The 24,640-nt window shown below is 45.9% G+C and overlaps 1 protein-coding gene across 1 annotated transcript in view; it reads right to left on the reverse strand.

Moving 5' to 3' along the window:
- Nucleotides 1-24,640, reverse strand: part of GDE1 (glycerophosphodiester phosphodiesterase 1) — a 31,895-nt gene that overhangs the window by 4,969 nt on the left and 2,286 nt on the right. The window contains exons 3-4 of the mRNA XM_042437970.1: nucleotides 2,891-2,996; nucleotides 389-481 (exon numbers count right to left, since the gene is read on the reverse strand). Coding sequence (XP_042293904.1) covers nucleotides 389-481; nucleotides 2,891-2,996 — 199 coding nt within the window. The remainder of the gene's footprint in view (nucleotides 1-388; nucleotides 482-2,890; nucleotides 2,997-24,640) is intronic.

Genomic DNA, 24,640 nt, shown 5'->3' on the forward strand with positions numbered 1-24,640 from the left:
AATCACAGCAAACCAGTCACTAAAATGCTGGTTTACATTGCTGACATTTTCACTCGTAAGAATGATCTGAATGTTTCTCTTCAAGGGAGAGAGATAAACATATTGAAGACTTGTGAATAGTTGAATGCCTTCAAATAAAAGTTACCTCTTTGGCACCGAAAAATGGAGAAAAGCAGTCTCCCAAATTTTCTAGTGTTAAAGTAACACCAGAAGTCACCTGGAAGTCATTACACGCTGAAGGCTAATTAAGTATAATATATTGCCCACCTTCCCCTGCATCCATATATGTAACAGATACTACTTATGTTCGTATGCAACACTGAAACTGTCCAAGTAAAAATCTTCACCAAATATTAAGTAATGATACAATTCCAAATGGAAACTTTACCTTATAGACAACATCTGGCATGAAAGAGCAGACGACACTAGTATTGTACAGCCGAGGATATTCCAGGTAAAGATGTTTTAGAGCTGTAACTGCCTGTCACAAAATAAGTTACATGAAAGATCTGTAAAGCACTGAAAAATGAATGTAAGTGTTAGAATGAAGATAGAAAGGAATATATACAGTTTGCCCTTCCCTTACACGGGGGATCCGTTCTGGATCCTCCCGCGTAAAGGAAAAAACGCAGATGCTCAAGCCCCATTCAAATGAACGGGGCTCATGCCCGCAGCGGCGGCAGTATGCCGCAGGAGCGCACGCCATTGTTTCCTTCTCTTGCGCGCCTCCCTCACTTCTGTTGTGGCTTCCAGCGTATGCTGGAATCCACGTAAAACGCACTTGCGTATAATGTGGGTGCACTGTACCTGCTTTACACTCCTTATTTTGATACACAGCTACTGCAAGCATTTGCAGGACATTATCACACAAGCTCTGCTCTTGCCACAGTCGCATCAGTGAATGAAATGGGGGCATTTGTTATTGATGACTGAAGCTATTTCTGCCATTGACATTCCCTTGCACTCTCTTCTGCACTCCCCTTTAATTTCACCTTACTCTCATAGGACCTATCCTGCATGCCTTTTGGGTTTTTATTTTTAACACAGTTCAAGAGATATATTAATACAGTGCGCCCACTCCATACGCAGGCGCACCATATGCGGCTTCCTGTTTACGTACATAACCACCAATATCAGAACTGCCATAGCAGCAACATTTCACACCTGAGGACTAATGGTACAACAGCACGGTTGTGAGCTTATTGACGTGTTTTCCCCATCAATTAAAAGGAATGCCCTAATAATGCCTCAAAGCAACAACAAAACAGAGGCGACATTGTACAATAAGTATTTCCAAAGGTGCTATTCTCTAGTTTTAATAGTGGATTTAAAGTCTGTGTGATAGTCTCTCTACTTTAGAGGATGTCTGTTAACTCAAGCTGCTCGCTTACAATATGTGCAACAAGTCAAAAATGAGTAGCTTGGGAAACACAGCACACCAGGCCAGGAGGGTGGAGCTGAAAACGCTAATGTAGGCCCCATACAGACAGGCCAAACTAAAGCTGCTTCGGGTCACTTTGGAGGCATGCTGGCCCGTTACACACGGGCTTAAAAGTACGTGCGGAGCGCGTACTAGGGTTAAGGCGGTGCGGTGCTTCTGCACCGCCCTAACCCTAGTGCACGCTGTGCGCGCACAAAATGGAGGCGACCATTCCACACGGCCGCCATCATCGATACGTCACGGCCGCGCCGCCTCCAAACAAGGCCGCGCGGTTGTGACATATTGGGGTCGCGGCAGGGCGCCTAGGGCGCCCTTTCCGTGACCCCGGAAGGAGCTCCGTTTCGGAGCTCCTTCCTGGTTTGGTCCGCAGGGCACAACCTTTAGACGGCTGCGCCCAGCGGACCAAAGGAGAAAGGGGCCAAATGGCCCCTTTCTCTTTCTCCCCGCCCCCGCAGGGTGTCCTTGGGGCTTGAAGCCCCAAGGACACCCCTTTCCAGGCTGCGGGGAAGGGGCCTTTTGCCGCTTCCCCTCAGCCCGGAAAGCGGCGGATCGGGGCTTCAGCGGCTGCCGCTCTGGCCGCTGAGCCCCCAATCCGGCGGGGAAAGGTGTGCCTACAGGCCGCCCCAAAGGGGCGGTCTCTAACGCGCCGCTGTTTAAATTATGCATGCGTCCTAAGAGTCCGGAAGCTGCACCAAAGCTGAGCTCCAGTCCTTAAGACTGGATCATGGCTTTGGCACGGCTTCTGGACTCTTGGTACACATGCATCATTTAAACAGCATACCTCCAAAGTGACCTGAAGCAGCTTTATTTTGGCCTGTCTGTGTGGGGCTGTAGTTTAGTGGAAAACATGCTTTTAGACATGCACCCTAAGTTAAACTGGAGAGACAGATTTAAAGAAGGACCTGTAGTTTGATAGTGGAGTACATGGTTTTCAGTGCATGAATCAACTCTTGACATTACCCCTTAAAATTATTTCAGGTAGTAGGCCTGATCTTGGTTTGGCAGTGAACTACTGTACTGTCTTTTAGAGCAAATGGTGCTAGATTCAATAAACCACACGTCTCTATATAAAGCAATTCTATATCTCCATGTGATCTACTATGAATCAAGCTTAAGGTTATCAAGTTTTGGAACAGAGAAAGTGGATATCAATTTCCACCATCCCTACATGTAAGAGAATATAATATGCATTTGGAGTTTTTTTAATTACTTTTTCACACATTGCTTTGAATTATCTATTACTGTATTGTCATAAAATATAATGAATGACATAAGTATCACTTATGATGCTCAGTGGCCCCAACAAAGGCTGAAAAGAAGCAACACAAGAAACGCATCAAATATTGTTCAAGAAAGATCTCCATCTTGTACAGAGAGTCAAGTGAAAGTCCTCTGCCATGTGTTTCCCCCAAGTATGTGAGGCTTTAGCACACGGTGACAAAAGGGTACCTGATCTGCATGGCCTTTAACATCAAAGTAGATGATAAGGTCATAATGCATACTTTCCAAAACAGCTTCTTTCAGGGTTGGTATTTTCTCTCCACGATAATCCCTCCTGTACAGGGGGGGGGGGGGGAGAGAACATTTCAGCAGTGAGCGTTGCAACAAGAAAATGTCCTATTCAGAAGAAGTGCAAATACTTCCATGAATCTCAATCTAAAAATATACTTCAAGTACCTTAAGGACACTTAAGGTACTTGACACAAGACATTGCTTAGACTTTAAAGCAGGGGTAGGCAATCTTTTTGAGCCGGGGGCCGGGTTGCTGTTCCTCAGACAACTGGGGGGCCGAAGCCAAAAAAAATAATTAATAAGTTAAACAAAAAAATAATATATAATAGACCAGAAAAATGTGTAGGACAAATGTAGGTTTTTAATGGAAGACATTTTTGTTAAAAAAACTGGTAGAACTGCGAAAAAATTGCTGATTTTTTGAAAAAAATGTTATTAATGGCATGGTTTCTTTCTGAGGCTTCTATAGACAATTGCCCCCCAACGGCCCCGGCGGCAATTGGTGGCAGGACCAGGCTGGGGCCGGTCCCAGGCCTCGCCGGGCCGCATCCGGCCCGCGGGCCCGCAGGTTGCCTACCCCTGCTTTAAAGTGTCTAGACTGGAAGTGAGAAACATTTCTTGTTCAGGTCAAGAAGTGAATGTATGAACAAGCAACCTGACATGTGAAAAACTAAATTATACCAGAAAGAGAAGGGTCTTTTTGTACCAATCATGACTGTCTAACTACGTACAGCTTTGAATATCCCTGATTTGAAATGGTATTGGAAGTATTTTTGAAATTGATTTTTTTTTTGGAGTTTGGAATACTTATATTTGTATTTATCTACATAATGAGATATATTGGAGATGGGACCCTAAGACCCAAGTCTAAAGACAACTTCATTATGGCCCCATACAGACAGGCCAAAATAAAGCTGCTTCGGGTCACTTTGGGAGGTGTGCGTGTTTAAATGACTCACACATCTTAAGAGGCCAGAAGCGCGCCAAAGCCACTGGAACGTGGCTTTGTGTGGCTTTCTGGCCTCTTAGGACGCATGCCATCATTTAAACAGCACACCTCCAAAGTGACCCGAAGCAGCTTTATTTTGGCTGGCTGGTACTGGCTCTTAATGTTTTATATACACCTTATATACTAGCCTGAAGTTAATTTTATACCATATTTTTAATAGCATGAAAGAAGTTTGTTTATACTGAAAGCAAAAGGCGTCCACATCTTAACCATCATTGTAAGAAGTTTTGGTTTTTTTGGAATATTTTGGACTTTCAGATAAGACTCAACCTGTGGTAATATCCTCCCAAACGCCATGTGTTTAGAGACGCAAAAGCACACCTTAGAGTATTATATAATACTGGAAGTGAGAATGAATTGGTGTAAGCAAGAAACTATTTGTATATTCCACCTTTCTCCAAGAAGAACACTCTTCCTGCTACACCTTTCGTCAGGCAGAAAGAGAATGTGGACTAGCTATGTATTCACAGACAGTAACACAGTACTATACACCATTGAGGGTAGTTCTTAATGACTTCTGGGGGGGGTTTCCCCCCTATATAATACACATAGGTGAGTGTAGTGGTTTGAGCATTGGGCTAATGACTCTGGAGACTGGGGGTTGAATCCCCGCTCGGCCATGAGGACTCATTGCCTGACAACGTGAATAAGTCACACTCTTGCCTCAGAAGGAGGCAAAGGCAATCCTTCCTGTACAAATCTGGAAAAGCAAAACAAACTGATAGTATCTTATGGGTTTTTCGGGCTCTGTGGCCATGGTTCTAGAAGAGTTTCTTCCTGATGTTTGGCAGCATCTGTGGCTGGCATCTTCAAGAGAATGCTGGGTGGAGAGAGTTGGGTGTGTGTATGTGTATAGCACCTAGTAAGGAAGAGTGATTCCCATGTTAATCTGTGTATTGTTCTATTGTTGATGGCCAGGCAATCAATACAGTCAATACCCTCTAGGAACATACACAGATTAACATGGGAATTACTCCTCCTCACCCGGATCACACAGTGTGTGTGTGTGTGTGTATCCATCTCTTCCCAGGATCAGCATTCTGGAAGATGCCAAGCCACAGATGCAGGTGAAACGTCAGGACGAAACTCTTCTAAAACATGGCCATATAGCCCAAAAGACCCACAAAAAACTATGGATGCCAGTCATGAAAGCCTGTGACTTCCAAAACATGATAGGGTTTGCTTTAAGTTTTGCCTTAAGCTGGAAAAGGCTTGAAGGCCACACAACCACAAAAACGCATCAGGGCTCATAAGGTGGCAAGACGACGAAAGGAAACATTGAAAGAAAGTGCACAGTTTCACCACATGAACGGCCGCGTTTTATGCCTTCCTCACGTACCATAAGTTTATGTTTCGCAGAGGGATTAAACCGCCTAATCTCAGCGAAGGTCCAAATCGCGTAAGTTCCCCGTCCCGTCCGTGGTCCTGTCCACGGTGCTGTCCGTGCATCAAGACGGGGAACGCCACGGCAGTGACTCGAGGGTCAATCTCCACACCGGTTGCCGCCGTTTCTCTGCTGCCTTAATAAACAAACACATAGAATCAGTAGAGTTGGAAGAGACCCCAAGAAGGGCCCTGATCCAGTCCAGACTCATGTCTGCCAGCAGGAACTTCTCAATCAAAGCATCCCCATTGACATGATATGGCTATCCGGCCTCTGTTTAAAGCCCTCCAAGGAGGAAGACACTATCCTTCCTGAGTAGAATTAGAGTTGGAAGAGACCCCCAAAAGGGCCCTGATCCAGTCCAGCCCCTTTCTTCTGGCCATGCAGGAACTCTCAATCAAAGCGTCCCCATGGACAGATGTGGCCATCCAGCCTTTCTTTAAACATGAAGGTGATGCTGTTTATATTCCAATTACATGGGAATAACGCAGACGATTATAAACCTGCCTATAGATATAAACTATCTATAGCCTTGAGTTAAGAGCGTCCTCGAAGCGGTTGGTTTTTTGGGTTTGGCTCCCCGACCTGCCTGATGGCGGCCAGCGTGTTCGGGGGCGTCGTGCCCGGCTTCCGCGGTGGGCGATGGCGGGCGGGGGTTCCCGCGGGGCGCACCACCAGACTGCGCTCGCTGCGGAGGGACGGGCTCCAGGCTGAAGAGGCGCAGCGCCAAGTAGAAGCCGCCGGCCAAGAGGCAGGAGAGCGCCGCGCGCCGGCTCAGCGCCAGCGCCGGCCAACAGCAGCGCCGGAGAAGGCGGCCAACAAACCTTCGGAGTAGCAGAACATGGCGAGGGTTGCTACCGCCCGGGCGGCTGCCCGCCTTAGAATGAGGCCGAGCGCCACGGTCACAATCCCTGCAAGGGCGGGCCGAACGCTCAGCCAATCGCGGTCCTCGACCCCCGCGACCTCAGCCAATAGAAATCGGGGCGAGTTCGTGAGGCGGAGCTTAGTTCAAGCCCCAGCCCTTTGGGCCCTCTCAGGTGTTTTTGGACTTCAGTTCCCACATGCCTGGCCCAGTGAGAGCTTGGCTGGGGCTCTGGGAGTTGGAGTCCAAAAACATTGAGCGAACAAAGGCGGTAAAATAACCGGTTTGGCACCGCTTTAACAGCCCTGGCTCAAGGCTACGGCCTGAATAGACTAGAAAGCCTGGGCCAAAGCTAACAATGAACTTCAAACAGGAGAAATGTATGATACAGCGCTGCACTTAGGGCAGAGAATGAAATGCACAGATGTGGGATCAGGGAGACACCTGGTTTAAGGAGACTTCACGTGTGAAAGGGATCGGGAGTCCAAGTAGACCAAAACTGAACATGAGTGAACAGTGTGATGCTGCAGCTAACAGAGCCAATGCGATTCTAAGCTGCATCAATGGAAGTACAGTACAGTGAGCAAGGGAAGGGAAGCTGTCAAAAGTGTAGTGCGGTAATCTATGATCCCTCGAGTTAAAACATATGCAGAGATAGAGAGAGAGAGAAGAGAAGGAGAGAAGAGGAACCCTCAGCATGCAGAAGAACTACAACCCCATCATGCAAAGCGCAGGCGCCCAGCCCCGTGGGCGCGCCTTTGCCTTCTGAGAAGCGTAGTTCTTACTTTACTTTACTGTGGTAACCTAGGAACGGGGCCTCCTCCTCCGCGGCAACGGCTGCTGCCCCTGCCTCCTCCTCCTCCTCCCAGAAGCCGAGGCCGCGGAGTGCGGAGGGAAGGGGCCTCGTCCTTCAAGGCGCGAGGGAGCAGAGAGACTAGACAGGCGCCGGGCGGAGGAGGTGAGCAGCGAGAGGCCGGCGAGCCGGGCCCGGAGTGGCAGGAAGGAAGGGCCTCCCCTCCACAAGGCTCCCGGGGGCAAGCAGCAGCCCAGCAGCAGCAGCAGCAGCACAGCCCTCCTGGCCACCAGGCACCCCTCAAAACTCTGCCCCCGGTGCCAGTCAGCCAGCCCCCTGGTCACTCCAGAGTCGGCCTCGGCCTTTCTTCCCCTTAAGCTCTTTCAAAAACATGTGTTAGTTATATGTCCATTATACCTAATTACGTATGTTTTATTTTATATTATATCATACATATACATATATATAATTATATATAATTAATATATAATTATATTAGATAATTATATTATATACATATACAATTATATATATGTATAATTAGATATATGTAGAAAGTTTTATAGATATATCTATAATAAACAATGTTTTTAATAGGTATGATATTGTATAATATATAAGATCATACCTATAAAACATTTTAGTTATACATATATTATATCTATAAAAACTATTATATACAATATACAATTAGAATATAATATCGATCATATGTATAAAACTATTTTATATTGTAGATATACCATAAAACTATAAATACATATATCTAATTATATATCATATCTATAAGAACATTAGAAAAATAAATTTGGTAGATCAGAAGCTATACACACACACACACACACACACACACACACTATTCCATGGAATAGCGTATGTGTGGGTGTTGTGTGTTATATACATACAACATATATATATATAGCTTGCTGATCTTACCAAAGGGCTGAACATTGTGTGTTGTGAGGCGGATGAAGTAAATGGACACTAAATTTGAGCTTAAACACATTCCATGAGAGCCTTCTATGAAGTTAACTCCTTGTGTGACAACCTGCCAGAGGTTTTTCAGATGAGATTCCATTATTTCATGATCAGCTGAACAGTATTAGAAGGTTTCAGAGGGAAATGGATAGAGCATGCTAACACATGGATGGGAAGTTGATTAAAGGGGGGGAGATTCTATTATAGATGGAGAGGTCAATGAGAGTGGCCGTGTTATTATATAGGCATCAGAAACAGGCACTTTCCACACTTCCAGAGATTTGGGCCATGGATCCCAGCATATCCACAGATCTTTATCCACAGATGCAACCCGCCCATAGATTGAAAGTAGTAAAAAAAAAACACCAACACATAATTCCCAAAAGCAAACTTGGATTTTGTTCTATCGTGGCCATTAAAATATAATGTGACTGTTGAGCATCTGTGGATTTTGGTATCCATGGGGGAGTCCTGGAACCAAAGCCCAGCGATGCCAAGGAACTGTTTGGCCTACTCTATTCCTGGTCAGTTACTCCTACTATAGTCCCTGAAGGGCGATGGCATGGGAACATGCAATCCCAAGTCATCCTTGTGAATATAACATCTCCTTTCTATGAATGCTTTGGAAAGGACGAGGTATTCCTGCATAGTTTCCTTAGCTTTACAAAAAGACTACGGTCCCTTGGGCAACCCTGACACTGGAAGTTGTAAACCAGTAGTTGTTGTTCACCGAAAGGGCAAGGACATAACCTAGCAGCCGTATAGCGTTTTGCTAGTCTGAGTCCGCGTTCTGGATTTGTTGACGAACAAAGCATTCTCTCTCCATTTAGCCCAACCAAATTGAAATGGAGGTCTATGGATGTTTGCAAGAGACAGCTTGATCTGATCCAAGGAGAGTCACCCTGGAAAGGAAATCCCACCTACTCGCACAACATATTCATGTATTCATTTCATGGCATTGCGTGTGCTTTCTCCTCTGGGAAGATCTCCTTTCCATCAATCAGTTATGATAGTAACTTTGTATAGGTCTGTTAAAACTACTGTTACTCTAATTTGTTTTCAGAGAAATGCTCTTTTTTATTTCCGCAGTGTGTTTTTTGGACCCTTGAATCACCTCAGTTCACGGCAACCCTGTGTATGAGACATCCCAAGCCCCGCTATCTGCTTAGGTTTTGTAGATCCAGGCCCATGGCTCCCATTGAGTCTAGCCCTCCAGCATGCAGTCTCTTCTCTTTCTACTGTCTTCTACATCCCTAGCACTATTGTCTTTCCAATGAGTCATGTCTTAGGATGTGGTCAAGATACAACAGCCTCATTTGATCATCTTGGGCTCAAGGGAGTTCAGGCTTGATCTGGTCAAAGACCATTTGTTTGTCTTTTGGCATTCTTCTCCAGCCACCAAGGTCAAGAGAGCTGTACTTTCTTTTTATCCGCTTTCTTCACTGTCCGGCTTTCACATTCGTAAATGGTGATGGGAATACAGTGGATTGGATGTTCCAACTTTAGTGCTCAGTTGCTTTATCTTTACTCTTTAGGACAGTGGATGGGCAACCTTTTCGGTGTGGTGTGTCAAAATTCGGAAAAAAATCGAGCATAACTCGCATGGGTTGTCACTTTGACAAAAAAACATAATTTACAAATGTAGGACAACATTTTTTGAAAATGGAGGACACGCCAAAAATAATGATTTTTAAAAAATGTTTAAATAATGCATGTTCTTACAAGGGTCAAAATGGAGGACACTTTGTTATGTAATAACAAAATAAATAAATAAAAACCAAGGCTGGGTTGTATATACAGTGGGCCCTCAGTATACGTGGGGGATCTGTTTCGGACCCCCCCCGCGTATACCAAAATCCGCGTATGCTCAAGTCCCATTTCCCCAATGGCAGCACACGTGCACGCGCACCGCCATTGGGGACAAAATCCCCCTCCTCCCCTCTTTCCTCCCTCCTACCACCTATCTACCTACCTACCCTTTTGCTGCCGCTGCCTCCTCCTCCTTGCCTCCTCTTCCTCCGCCTCCTCCTCCTCCTCCTCCCCTTTGCCTCCACCTCCTCCTCCTCCAAGGCTCCTGACACTGGCCAATGGCAGACTGAGGCTGGAAACTAGCCAGCCCCGGCTCGTCTGCCATTGGCCAGAAGGCTTAGGAGCGAGCGCTGCCCCTTAAGCCCCGCGCGTGAGTGCACAAAAGGGACGAGCATGCTCTGCGTGTCAGCCATGGCCCAGGCAGCGCCGCGGGCCTGTGCAGCAGCTGCACTGGGGGGAGGTGGAGGAGGAGCGGTGGAGGTGGAGGGCGGCGCGGCACGGCCGTGGAGGAGGAGGAGGTGGTGGGGCCGGCTCAGCCGCTAGCGGCCGCGGTAATACACATACGGGCCCGGCCCAGAGGCTGCCCGGGACAAAGGCCCAATTGGGGGGAACTGGGCAGGGGCGGGCAGGGCCCCCCCAAAAGCAGGTTGTCCCGGGGGCTGCCCACGTGTCACCCCAATTGGCTATGCGTGTCAGCACGGACACACGGGTCATAGGTTCGCCATCACTGCTTGATGTCTAGTCTAGTCCTTTGATCGCTGTGCTCTCCCCATTCCTAGTCTTCTTGTTTCTTGGCTGCAGTCTCCTCTGATCACGGTATGAGAACTGTCCATTTAGCTTGCTTACCCCTAATATGCTAGGTTTAGGTGTCCATTTACTTTTTTTGACTTTTAAATCCAGTTTGAGACCGCTTTATCTGCCTAGCTCAGTACTAGGGAATCCAGGGAATTGTAAGATATTGTGGCACCAGAACTCTCTGGACAGAGAAGGCTAAATGTTTATCAACAAAAACTACAGTTTCCAGAACCCCTAGCATGCACCCAGGGCAATTAAAGTGATCTCAAAGTGGGTTATTTCTGCAGTTGTTTTGGACCTAAGGCAGCTTCCCCTGGGTCATGCTTACACTTATTCTACAGTCGTATAATAGTGGAGTACTGCCTTGGACAAGCTTTGCTTTATTGATCATGTCTGCTGTTTCAATCCCGTCTTTGGTTGTTCTCTAAGCCCTTCATCGCTCTCTGTTGTGATCTCCCAGTATGCTCTTTCCTACCTCTCTGTCTGTGTACTATGTCCTTCCTTTAGTTTCATCTGGGTCTTGATATCATGCAGAGTTTCTTGGTGGAAAGGATCTCACAAGGAGGTTCACCTTTGCCCATCCCTTTGTGCAGTGCCAACGTGTGTTAGCTATGGTGTTACCTCTGTTAGGTGAGATCTCAATCATGTCACCCATCCACTACTCTGCTGCGCAGAGCTGTTTGTCCCTCTATTCCAGGGTTAGGCAACATTTTTGAGCCGGGGGCCGGGTTGCTGTCCCGTCCCCAGACAACGGGGGGCCGAAGCCAAAAATTAATAATTTAAATAATTTTTTTAAAAAAAAATTAAATAATAAATAACCAGGACAAATGGAGGACAAAATTTTTAAATGGAGGCAAAAATGTTTTTTAAATGGGACACGTAAAAATTTGCTGATTTTTTAAAAATGTATTATAGAAATGCAGTTTTGGAGCTTCTATAGACAATTGCCCCCCAAAGGCCCCGGCGGCATGGTGGCAGGACAGGCTGGGGCCGTCCCAAGGCCTCGCCAGGCCGCATCCGGCCCGCGGGCCGCAGGTTGCCTACCCCTGCTTAAAGTGTCATAAGACTGGAATTGAGAACAGTTCTTGGTTCAGGTCAACGAAGTGAATGTAGAACAACAACCTGACATGTGAAAAAACTAAAATTATACCAGAAAGCAAGGTCTTTTTGTACCAAATACATGAACGGTCCTAATTACGTACAGCTTGAATATCCCTGATTTGAAATGGATTGGAAGTATTTTGAAATTGAATTTTTTTTTTTTTTGGAGTTTTGGAATACAGTGGTGCCTCGGGTTACGAAATTAATATTCGTTCCGGCTAATTTCGTAACCCGAAAAGCCTTCGTGAAGCCGAAAACCCATAGGCCGCTATGGGAAAAAAGCCGCGGCTCTGCGCGGCTCCATTTAAAACACCCGCCGCGAGTGTTTTCGTATCCCCCAGAAAATCGTTCGTAACCCGAAACAATAAATCCCTAGGGGATTTATTCGTATCCCCGAAAATTCGTAAGCTGGGTATTTCGTATCCCGAGGTACCACTGTACTTATATTTGTATTGAATCTACATAATGAGATATATTGGGAGATGGACCCAAGGACCCAAGTCAAAGACAAACTTCATTTATGGGCCCTACGACAGGCCAAAATAAAGCTGCTTCGGATCACTTTGGAGGTGGTCTGTTAAAAATGACTCACACATCTTAAGAGGCCAAGAAGCGGCGCCAAAGCCACTGGAACGTTAATATAAAGTGCATGTTTTGGAGGCTTCTATAGACAACTGCCACCCTTGCCCGCCGCTTGTTCCCAGGCCTGCCACTTGCCCCCCTTGCCCGCCTCCTCACTGATAGGCCAAAGGCTCCGGCGGCAATCGGCGGCAGGACCAGGCGGGGGCCGGCCCCCAAGGCCTTGCTGGGCCGATCCGGCCACGGCCGCAGTTGCCTACCCTGCTCTATTCCATGCATCCCCTTGCTTTGATTGAGTTGTCCCAACCCTCAATTCATCCTTCTTTATTTCCCCAATTCCTTCAGACGCGTCCTTGTCCTTTTGTGAGACTGTATTCCTAAACCAATCATCAACAACAGCTATTGTAAAAAACAAAAATTTATGTAGAGAAGGTAGAAATACTTTTTGCTGAATCTGAAGAAATCCAAAGAGAAACCCCACTTTAAAACCCCAGCCCACACCTCTTTTTTTCCTGTTCAACCGAGATCGTTCCCCCAACTCACCCCCCTTACCAGAGGAGGGGATTCTATATCAAGCAGTCCTACGAAGCACCATGTGTTCATAGTCTCTTCTGCCTGAGAGATCTTAGATACCGGAATAGAGGGTATCTGTAAAACATCACCCCATCATAAAACCTGACTGGTGCGAATTGATTGCTGCCTCAGCTGACAGCTCCGGATACATGATCATCCTGAGCATAGCCCATGGTGGCAGCAACTCTTTCCCAGAATGCCTTTCCCTGAGGTGTTAGATACAGGTGTTGTCTATCTATCTCTATTATATATCATACCAGTCCTCATGGCAGAATCCTCACTGAATCACTGAATGGACGGAGATTCTGCCCATTTTATCCTTTCTCTCTTGTTCGTTCCTGCCCCTCTGGTGATGACTCCCCCCCAAAAGCAGCACAGGCGGGCCTCTGCTCTCGTCTTTAGAGACTGAAATCAAAAAGATCATCAGTTTTCTTAGCGTGTACCGGTGCTAGCTCCACCGCCAAAGGAAGTGACAGCTCACCTTCTGTACTTTATACTAACCATTAAAATCCAGGCGATCTACGTGGGGAATGCCTATGTAGGGCTCATTACTACTACCAAAAAAATCGAGTCCTGACTCACCCCGACTCTCACACAGCGAATCCGGGCTTGCACACCCGTTCCTGGGGTAAATGGCCCTCGGCGCGGGTCCTTGTTGAAATCGGTGGCACATACCGTTTCTTTTTCAAAAACCCTGGGTCCTGGGAATGGAGGAACTTTGGCCTCGATCCCGGATCGAGCAAAATTGAGGGAGGGGATTAGGTCAGAGGGTGGGCAAAGGGCCAAGGATTCGTCCCTCATCGGAGGGGAGGGGAGGAGGAGGGGAAGAGCCCTGGCAGAAGGGGCTGGCTGCGTGGGCAAGGAGGCAGGCAGGGCTTCAGTGGAGCCGGGAGGAAGGTAGGTGCTCTCTCCTCCACTCTTCCTCCTCCTCCTGCTCCCTGCTGGCCCATGCTCCCTCCGGGGCCATGTCAAGGCCACCTCTCTTGCTGGGGGGACTTGGCCAACCCCAGGAAGTGGCACATTGCATGCCCACGGAGGCAGCGCTTTCCAGCCTGGCGCCCTGGCACCCCGAGAGGGGGCTCCCTGAGAGCCAGCCTGGAGCCAGGGTGATGGCGGGAGGAGGAGGAGGAGGGTTCGCTGGCCAGGCAGCAGGCAGGCCTCCACAGCTGAAGGCAGGGAGAGAGATTGCCTCTCTCTCCTCTCTCTCAGCTCTCTCTCTCTCTCTCCTGTGTTGTGTGTGTGTGGTGTGTGTTGTCCAGAGGGAAAAGGGGGTGGTCTAACTTCCCGCTCCGCAGCCTCCCCATTGCTCTTCCCCTCCAATCCAAGGCTGGAAGGATCCCCAAGGGACATCCAGTTCAACCCCAATCAAAGCAACAACCCCCCCCCTTTTCAAGCAGCCTCTTTTGACCATTTTTGCGCATTTTTGGGGGGTGACATGTCTGTGTGCGTCCTTGTGCTTGATTTCCTCTTGCTCCTGGAATTATTAATTAATGATTTGATTTTATTATGATTAGTATTATTAATATTATTGTTCGTGTTATATGCGGATGCTACAGTCAGAATGCCGCAACGGCATTTCCCCTTATTGCCCAATTGATTCCATGGGTTGAGCATCCCTCCCCTCATCGGGAGGGGAGAGAGAGGAGGAAAGAGCCCAAAGGGTGGATGCTAGGGTGACAGGTGGCAAAGGGGGGGCGTGGGCGGCATAGGGGCGGGGGGTGGGGGGAGAATGGAGAAAGTGGATGGAGGAGGAGAAGGAGGAAGAGGAAGAGGAGGATTGCCCGGCTGGGGGATGTAGGGAAATGGATGCAGCAGAATCATTTTATGGCACATTTTTTACCATTTATGCGGCCATTTTTTGGGGGTGGACATTTCTGTGTGCTTGCTAGTTTCCTTGCTAGCCTGGAGTATTATTTATTATTATTATAAGGCGCTGCATTTCCCATTATTCCCAATTGATGTCCATGAGGTCACTCTCTCTCAGCCTCAGTGGAAGGCAATGGCAAAGTGTAAGCAAGGAAAGGGAGGGGTCAAGGTCAGCAGAAGGGGGAAGCTACAATGTGCAAAAAACCTCACTTACAAATCAGTGTTACATTTTAAAGAAACAATTTTTTGAGCAAAGGGAAAGCTTACAAATGTTGGCTTGTTAAAGCTAAAAAAAGGCAATGACAATCCATCCTTTGCATGGACGGGGCAGATCTGACCAAAGCCACAGTTTTATAAAAAAAAATTAACCCGGTGCCTGCGCTTTAAAAAAAGGAGGAGGGGGAGGAACACTTTCCGATGCCCGCAAACGTCACAATGACGATCCTGAGTGAGCAGCGGCCACCTCGCCGGCAGACACAGATTCACTCGATTTCCAAACAGGAATGCATTCGATTTCAATTTTGTAGTGGGCCGTGGCTAACCGGAGCGATTCGGGGGAGGGCATCCGGATCATCCCATTGTCCCGCCCCATGTCTTATAGGCCAGTATGATGGGGCCGTAGGTCCTTGAAAGAACCTTGGTGGCTAAGGCTAACTAAGTAATGTTTCTCCTATCTCCGCCCTCCCTATCATATGTTTTAACAGCTGACTTCTGAGAGAAGAAAGAACTGGCAACAAGAACAGACAAAAAGCTCGGATTTAGTGAGGGCGGCAGAGTTCCCAAAAAAAGAAGTCTATTGAATCGCAGTCAAGAGATTGGGGAAAATGTTGAAGGTAAGGCGAAAAGAGAATTCTATTTCAAAAGGTAGTACAGAACAAAACGAACAGAATCTTAAAAATTCATTACGTTAAATGGTTTTTAAGCAGTGTAATGGTTAGAGAACACCGTTACTTGAACGTCCATCTAAACGTGGTAGAGCTGTAAGGAAGATAGTTTAAATAGGGAGGCGTGCTGTCAAGAACTCAATGTCTACACAAGAGAGACATTGTGACGAACATATCTGAAATGTTGGTGACAGTCAAGATTTATGTCCTTATTTGAGACTCTTTGGTCTGCATAAACTGCCAGGACTGGATGTGAAGATTATGAAGTAAGATGTGCCGCTAGTAACCTTAAGGTGCGATGGGTCCTCGTTTTGGTTGGCTTGCCTTAAAAAGAAGAATACAGATATGTCTTTCTTGAATTCCCCATTTTCTTCATTTGTACATAAGCTAATGACATACATGTTTTGTTTTGTAAAAGAAAGGACATACCTACTTGAACCATACAAATGAAATCTTATACTCATGGGACCCAAACGTCAACAATAGAGGTCTGACATAAACTAGTCACTAGCCTTGCATGTTATTGGTGTGGGCCATGGCAGCCCATTCTGGCTTGAGATAAAAAAAATAGTGGAACCATGTCAAAATAAAATACTATATTGGAACTGGCTAGCTTTTTTCTAGACGTCCGATGATTTATACACAGGTTTAACCATGCCGCAGCAATTCAGGGAAGTTAAGGTCGTCATACAATATGCTAACAGCGCACCGTACGAAAACAAGGATGATTTGAGTAATATAAATCAACTGTTACAAGACCCCCGCGCCATTTTTTGGCAGATAAAAGCTATACATTTCTTTCTACAACCAGTCAGGTCATTTAGTGTATTTGACTTAAGAGCCATTACCAATCCAACCCCCCTCCAATAAAATCCGTAAAAGAATACATACATACAGGTGCATGAGATTAGTAAAATCCCTGCAAGATCTATAAGCAATATCTTTCGATAAAACCTAGTACAAATACTTTTAGCAGCTGAAACAAATAGGCTGAGGTGCGTTTAACATACAGATCCGTTTTGAGACTAAGAACTGTTTTCCTGGAGTTTTGATAAAGCTGGGCAATAGAATCGCTGTCTCTTTCACATAAGAATAATAATAATAATAATATAATAATATAATAATAATAATAATAATAATAATTTACATAACGCTTTGTCCAAAACTGATCAAGCGGTGCACACAAAGATACAAAATACAATAATCAAAAAACAACATGAATATATACATACATTAAAACTTGACATAAAATGCAGTCGCAATTAAAACCATAAAAACCATAATCAAAGCCAGCTGAAGCTGATAATCAATGGTATAAGATACATATCGGGGGGAACCACACCTATCAAGGCACCATGGGGGAAAGCTGGACGGAAAAGAAGGTCTTGAGTCTCGTTTTAAAGAGATCCAGGATGTGATGAGCGGACTCATCGGGAAGGGTGTTCCAAATTTGTGAAGGCGAGAGGGAAAAGACCTTTGCGAGGTCGACGCATATCTCTCGCAGTTTGTCACCCTCAGCAAATTCTTCCCAGCTGACCTGAGTTTTCGGGCGGATTATATGGGGGAGAGGCGGTCCTCCAAGTAACCTGGGCCAAGCCATTTAGGGCTGTATAGGTAAGTACAACACCTTGTATGGCACCTGAAGCGAATGGCAGCCAATGAAGACTGTAAGATGGGCGTTATATGGTCAGCGATAGAACAACCGGCGACCAATCTTTGCTGCCAGAGTCTCACTAATTGAAGCTTCCGGGATTGGTACAAAGGGTTGCACCCATGTAAGAGCGCAATTACAGAATCCAATCGAGAGGTTACCAGAGCGTGTACCACAGTTTCAAGGTCCCCCCGCCCAGATAGGGTCGCAGCTGGCATATAGATGAAGCTGATAACAGGCACTTCTGAACCATAAGCATCCCGGTTGAGATGTCAATTGGAGCGACGATCCAGAAGCAAATCCAAGCTGCGAACACGGAGTCCTTCAGGGGATTGTGCCCCATTCAGGACGGTGGAGAAATTTCATCTACCGGGGCCTGTAGCCTATCACTAGTAACTTTCCTTTTCTCTGGATTCAGGACTAGAAGTTTGGTTCCCTCATCCAGCCATTACCGACGCCAGAACAGGCATTTAGAGGAGAGATACCATCCCTAGTCACTACTGCATCAAGTCGGAGACCAGAGAAACATATGTTTTCGGTGTCCATCAGCATATTGAGAACACCCGCACCCCGGTCTCCGGATGATCTCTCCCAACGGTTTCATGTTAAAATGTTAATAGCATGGGGACAATAGCTCCTTGAGGGAAACCAGAGGAGGTTCCTCTTTATCGGAGCAGGAGTCCCCCAGCTTTCACCATCTGGAATCCTGCCCGAGAGGTAGGAACAGAAACCACTGAGCGCAGTGCCCCCCGATACCAACTCCCGTCAGCGTTCCAGAAGGAATACCATGGTCGATAGTAATCGAAAGCCCTCTAGATGGTCCAAAGCACTAAACAGGGACATGCGATTCCTCCCCCATTCATGCCGCGATGGAATCATTGCTAAGGCGACAATGGCAGTCGCAACTCCAGTAGCCAGGCACAGCCCAGAAGCCATTTTGAAATGGGTCTAGAAATCATTTCATCCAAGTCTACATCACAAATGCAGAGCCTTACGTTTCTCATAATTTTTTCTGAATCTGGTCTTCCAAGGCAGATGTTGGCTTACTTTGGAAGATTAATTCTGTGGACTAAATGCAGTTCATATGCGAAAATAATAGTTTGTCAGGAGTGCAGCTTAGTGATTTTGATGTTCAAACTCTCCTCCAGAAATCGATTTCCAAAAGAGTCCTCTGTTCTTCCCCTCAGTTTCTTCACTGTCAGCTTGTACAACACAAAGTAAAATCAGCACTCTCCATAGCTTACTGTGTTTTTTCTGTTGTTCCTTATAGATGAAGAATTTTCCAGGCAAAATGGTACTAATCAGTCTGATACAGAGAATACGACACCCTTTGGATTTAGAACGCAAAAGTGTTGAATGCTTGTAGTACAATCAGCAGTGTTTTGGCCAAATTCTGCTGTTTCCCATCGGATCTGGGAACCTAGAAAGGGCACTGAGGTTAGGCCAGCAGAATACACATTTTGTGTTTCAGGTGGGGGACTCTCTTGAAAGAACGAAACCTATACTCCTTGTAAACCAAAGAATACATGTCTACCCTCCCTGAAAGAAACTTGCCCAGAGGGAGAATTTTCCAAGCCAATAAATAATATCTACTATTTCAATGAGACTGTAAAGAAAGAGAGCATGAGATGGTGTAAGCCGAGCCGAAAACCAAGATCCTTACGGAAAAAAAATTGAGTCTTCAAACATCGTTAAAAAAAGCCAGGGAATAGAGTCGAGAGAACAAACCAGGCAATAGCTTGCGAAGCAGTTCAAGAAGAAGTGGAGTGAAAGCCATTCAACAAAGAAAATGACTTGGTTAAAACAAATGACGTGACAAAAAGAGAGAGGCAAAATTAAGGGGCAGAATTGTATGGTTTGGCCAACCTGATAAGTCAAAGGCTTCCTAAAATCTAATACTTCTCTGCCGATACTTCAATCCCCAAAACTAATTTGAGTGTAGTGGCTCATCCAGTTTTTCTTAGGTAGATATACCATGGAGATGTGGAACAACCTCCTGTTTTTGGATTCAGATGCAGATGATGCCCCATTCTTTGAACATGAACAAGTAGCATTTCCGAAGCTTTACTGGCTCTTACTCAAATACCAGTCCTGAGCCTAGTATGAAGTCCCAAAAATGCCACAGAAGACGCCCAAACTTCTTCATTGGGACATATTGTCATACCACACCTGTATATTCCTATGAATTAAGTCCTAAAGAAAAGCGAAGAGCCAACAGGCTTGGCTACAACAAAATGCTGGTGACAACAAACTGTATCTTGATCCTGTGCCAGAACTGATTCCTGTTTGCACCTAGCATTGTCATGCTTTTTTGCAAAGCTCCTTGGATACCTTTGATGAATTCATGGTTGGCAAACAGAATCAGTGTGCCAACAACAGCCGGTCAACAAGAAAACAGAAATCCCCTAATCGAGGGAGAGTTGACCTTAATAATGAAGATATATTCAGCCTTGCCTTTCAGACTCTAACCCCAACAAGAGCTCATTCAGGTCAGTTGTCCATTATGGCTCAAAACAAAGCAAATGCCAGTGGTGTTGGACAAATCGCTTGCTGGACAAAGAGCCAAAAGGTGTGTGTGCCTGTGGAACTCAATAAATCATATGATACAGAAAACACTTCTCCCTTTACTGTTTACAGACACAGGTGAACAACAGATATTCAATCAGATGTGCCTCTTACAAAATGAACAGATATTAAGAAAATAGCTTGGAAAATATAAAAAAGAGGCTTTGAGCGGACATATACAACATCAGAAGAAATGGGACGTGCACCATGACTGAAGAAACCAGTACAACAGAAGCAGTGGCTGCACGATCAGAAGTATCCGTAGGGGGGCGTCTTTGTACCAAGAAAAGAAGCACTGGAAAGACATACCAGTGGTGAAGAGAATAACAGTGTAAGTAATCCACTGTACTGAGCTGTGAAAAGTCCCAAACTGTTTCAGAGGAATTTTTGGGTTATTGTTGCAGCTGTATTGGTAAGTTAGAGATCTCGATCAGTGCTCCTATCACTATCACGGCAGATTAACTTCATGGAGAGGAGGCGCTGGAAAAGCTATATATTTTTCAGTTTCACAGAGATGCTGTGTTATTGGTCAAAAGATTTGTTTCAGGCAGAACTACTGCCTCTAGTAGCTAAAGCTAGGAGGGGGCCTTCTTATCGCTAAAAGCCAGTTAAATGTTTAAGATTGGGGGCAGAATGTTCTGAGAAGAGATAAAGGAATAGTGCACAAACATACTGTGTTGTGGCTTTAAAAGCTTTTTACTTTTGGTAGCTTAAGCATCCAGAGGCCATTTCAATGATTTAAAATAGGGTTTTTTTTTGAAAATAAAAGCGGGAAAAAACTATCTGATGTCAGAATAATAAAACTGCTGATAATAATAATATGGCACAGTAACGACTGCCCCATCGGCGTGGTCCCGTCTAGGGTTAGGGAGCATGGAGGATGGTGCGAGTACAAACCGCTCTATGGCAGGCTGTACTGTGGCCATTGGTCAAAAACACACTGGAAAATAATCCAGTTTGAGATCACATTTAGCTGCCATGATTCAAGGTTAGGGGAATTCCAGGGACTGGGTTTGGCTAAACATTTCCTTCTCTGTCCAAAACTCTGATACCACAATATACTAACAGTGTCCCGAGGATACCCTCTCAATGAGCAGGAACAGTTTAAAGCAGTCTCAACTGGAATTTTTCTGGAGTGTGTTTTGGACCATTAATGATATCATGATAAATAAAAAAGCTCACGTTGTCGAAGTAAAACTGGCCAAAAGGAGACCCGTTGAGTGGTAACTAAGGCGGGAAACAGACGGGCAAAAGGAAGGGGTGTTCATGACGTCAATGAAAGGTATAGCCGTCAGACGGCGCCCTTTACCTGAATGCCGCCATGACACGCCGCCCCACGCCCAAAGGCGGGAAGAAGCGGCATTAAAAAAGGTGCCGTTTTCCACCGCTTTCGTTTCTATATGCTGCACAACTGCGCAGCTCCGTAGATAACTCTGCACCGGTAAAGCCAAGAATTGCTACACAAGCTAATTTAAGTTGCCATTTAAAAGCGTACGGGTCTGCTGCAATCGCAGAATGAGTCGGGGATCCTGGAACATGCGCAGTGTGCAAACCGAAGCTCTAATTAAGCGTCAGAATGCCATGCAGATGTGGAAGCTACAGCAAATAGCTGCACTCTATTTGATAATGCTCGGAACTCTAACCCTAACCCGAAACCCTAACCCTAGAGACAACATGGAAGCTGCGCTGGCTACATTGTGGAAAGTTGTGGAATTTAAAGCGAACCCTACACACATTCACTGTGCCATTTTTCACCTAATAACAATAAAAAACGCTAAAACTTTAAATATTGACAATATTACAAGGGATGTGATGGGGACAGCGGTGGCAGCGGCGACAGCTGTGGCTGGGCATTGGCAGATTCAGCAAGAGCGCGGGACCCAAAGGAGAGGAGGCATCCAGGTGCTGGTGACACTAGCAACGGACAAGCGGACAAGGATGCCAAAACCAGCTGATCACCAGCTGGCAGGAGACCACCTTTGTTCTTGGGTCAGCAGGGCGGGGGGAAAAGTTTAAAGGGGCCTGGTCCGCACTATGCTTTCCGGCCCCGGGGTGGCGCCGCAGCTGCGCATGTCCGCCAGCCGGCAAAGAAAAAAAAAGCCCCCCGTTTTGGCTGCCGTTGCGGAAGCTGGCATCGCTCTTGCAGCGTCCTGCAAGGCGGCGGGATGGGAACTGCGGGTCGAAACGGCCCCAAGGTGAGGCGGCTTTCACTGCCCCCCATGTGGGAATCCCCATACAAGCCTGTGCACACGCCCCCGGGGCGGGCGGTCTGAGGCTCCGATGTCAGCAGAATACACCTCCAAAGACGTCTTCCGCCTGCCCATCTGTAGCCCAACCCCCTTAAGATTTGTCTATAAGCTTCGATGGTTCAGTTATTGACAGGAATATAGAGTTCAAGGTATCATATTAACATAACGCGGTGTGGTGTTCACTTTTTAAAGAATATATCTAAAACAGAAAATGTTGGGCTTTGAAGAACTGAGGAAGAAGCGTGAAGAGCAGCAGGCTCAACAGCTGTCGTGGTTAATACCGAGCAAGAGAGGGAACAGGAAAGCGACTGCAGAAGGTGAGAGGCTAAGTAGACTGAAGATCTAGGTGGAGATCTTTCAACCTGGCTAAAGACCCTGGTGGATGTTTCTGCCTCCGTTGTGGCATTAATAAAGTCCCACATCAGATCAAGAGTAATTTGAGGCGGGTGGTGGGGCAAATGGTCCCAGGTTTAAACAAACTTAAGCTATGTATTACCCGCACCCTCTAAGAAAATCCCACTGTCTTCTTTCTGAAACAACAAAAATAAACACTGAGCCAGGTTGAATGGGCTGTTTTTTGGGATGTGATGGAAAAAGCTATCCAGCAGAAAGGGGCATAATGGCTGTTATGTTTGGATGATTGTCTCCAGATAGTAAGAGACACAACGGGGAGTAAGAGGAAAACATACTGTAGTTAGCATGTTTTGGGCCAGCACAGTTCTGTATGAGCAAGTAGAGAGACTTCAGTGATAGGGATGTAATGGGATGGAATGTCCTAGAAATGAAAGCTCTGCCAAAGAAAGCTCGTTTCCAGAAGTGTGACGGAATAGGTAATGGGGTCGTGATGTAAACAAATGGCTCTCTAAAACATGCAGAACAGTTGCGTTTCTATTCTATTTGCTAGAAGGAAGGAGGGGCAACTCCTTCTCAACAAGCTTGCAATTCCCCCACAAAACTATAGTTTCAGCTTTCTATCCAGGGGGGATAGTTTTTTAAGTACAGTCCACCTGTGTCATATGCAGGCGCACCAATTTGCGGCGTCAAGTATACGCAATCAAACAATGGTGCATGCCATGCCCAAGCAACACCCCCATTGTTTGACAATGGGCGCGAGCATAATGGGATTTCCCCTTATGGTGGGGGGGTGGGTCCAAAATGGAGGAAGGGCCCACTGTAGTTCCATCTCAGCATTTTAGAGCAGCGTAGAAGCTGTGAGAATCCACTTCCATCAGCCCTCAATTAGTTTTAGACAAGGTCAGGGCTATAGATAATGGAGTCCCATCGCATTTGGAAGACTGCGGTTCCTATCCTCGCCATAGAATAGTGGAATGTAATAACATGCCAATAAGAGCAACTGCCGTAAGATAAAGATAAGTAGCCAGTATGTAATAAATAAAATACAGGTGAAATTAAAAATTCTTTTGGCGATTCTATCAGGTTCTTTTTATACTAAAAGTCTTTGAGTTGAAGGGACTTCAAAGGCCCATCTAGTTCACCCCCTATCATGCAAGTAAGACAAAACTAACAATGTTGAAGATGGATACCCAGCCTTGAAAGAAGGAGAGCCCATAATTTCTAAGGCATTACACAAGTGCATGCCATTACGGGATCACTTTGCCCTCCCATGCGTCCATCCTGTGGAATTCCTGGGATGTGCAATTTAAGGAAATGATCGTTGGAATTCTCAAATCAGAGAGTGCTGGTGCCTCACCAAACTACATACTCCAGAATGTTAAGCAGCTTTCTGAGTGGGAAATTCATGGGAGCCTTGAGGCCTGCATGCATTTTGATGAATGTTATCATTACGATTTTTTCCAGGAACATTTCAAATGTGCAGTGTGGTTTTCTTTGACCATCAGGAATAGCAGAGCAGGAGCGAAGATTAAAAGGCGAGAAGACTGTGCCCGTTGCTGAATGGAAGTGTCCTCTATTACTATTACCAGTGGGATTGAGTTGGAGTGGAGGAGATCCACTGACACTCCTGATGTTTACTCGAGTGGAAATCAAGCAGGGTGCAACTCGAGAATGCTGGTAAAAACGGAAGGAATGCATATCATTTAATCTAATATGTAACCATGAGGAAATTAATTGTTTTAGATCACCAAATTTATTATGAAGTTTTAGGATTTATTCAGTTTTATTTGGGACCCTATATCCATTACAGAGCACACTGTTAATAAGACAAGAATACTTCTAAAATATCATGGGTCACACAGAACCATTACTTACATTGACAAAGGGAATCATGCAAAAGATGAGAAAATAAAGGAACGAAACTAATACAATTGAAATTTACTGCAGGCTAAATTGACAATGATCCATTTATGTAGTGGCTGGGTAGCATCTTAAGATAAAAGTACTTGTATCTCCTTTCAGCACCCACCTTTAAAGATAGATCCAAATTTGAATGGTCTTGCATGTGGCAAAACTGTTTTTTTTGCCTAGGCAGGGTGATTATTTAAGCAAGAATATTCTGCTACTATGACTGTAATAAGAATGTAAGGCCCAAGACTGAAATGCTAGCACGCCTGGAACCCTTCTGCTGCAATTGTCTGTGTTGCCAAAAGTCTGCTCCAGAGGGTTTTGTGC

Source organism: Sceloporus undulatus, chromosome 8 (assembly GCF_019175285.1).
Source record: "Sceloporus undulatus isolate JIND9_A2432 ecotype Alabama chromosome 8, SceUnd_v1.1, whole genome shotgun sequence".
Lineage (NCBI taxonomy): Eukaryota > Metazoa > Chordata > Lepidosauria > Squamata > Phrynosomatidae > Sceloporus > Sceloporus undulatus.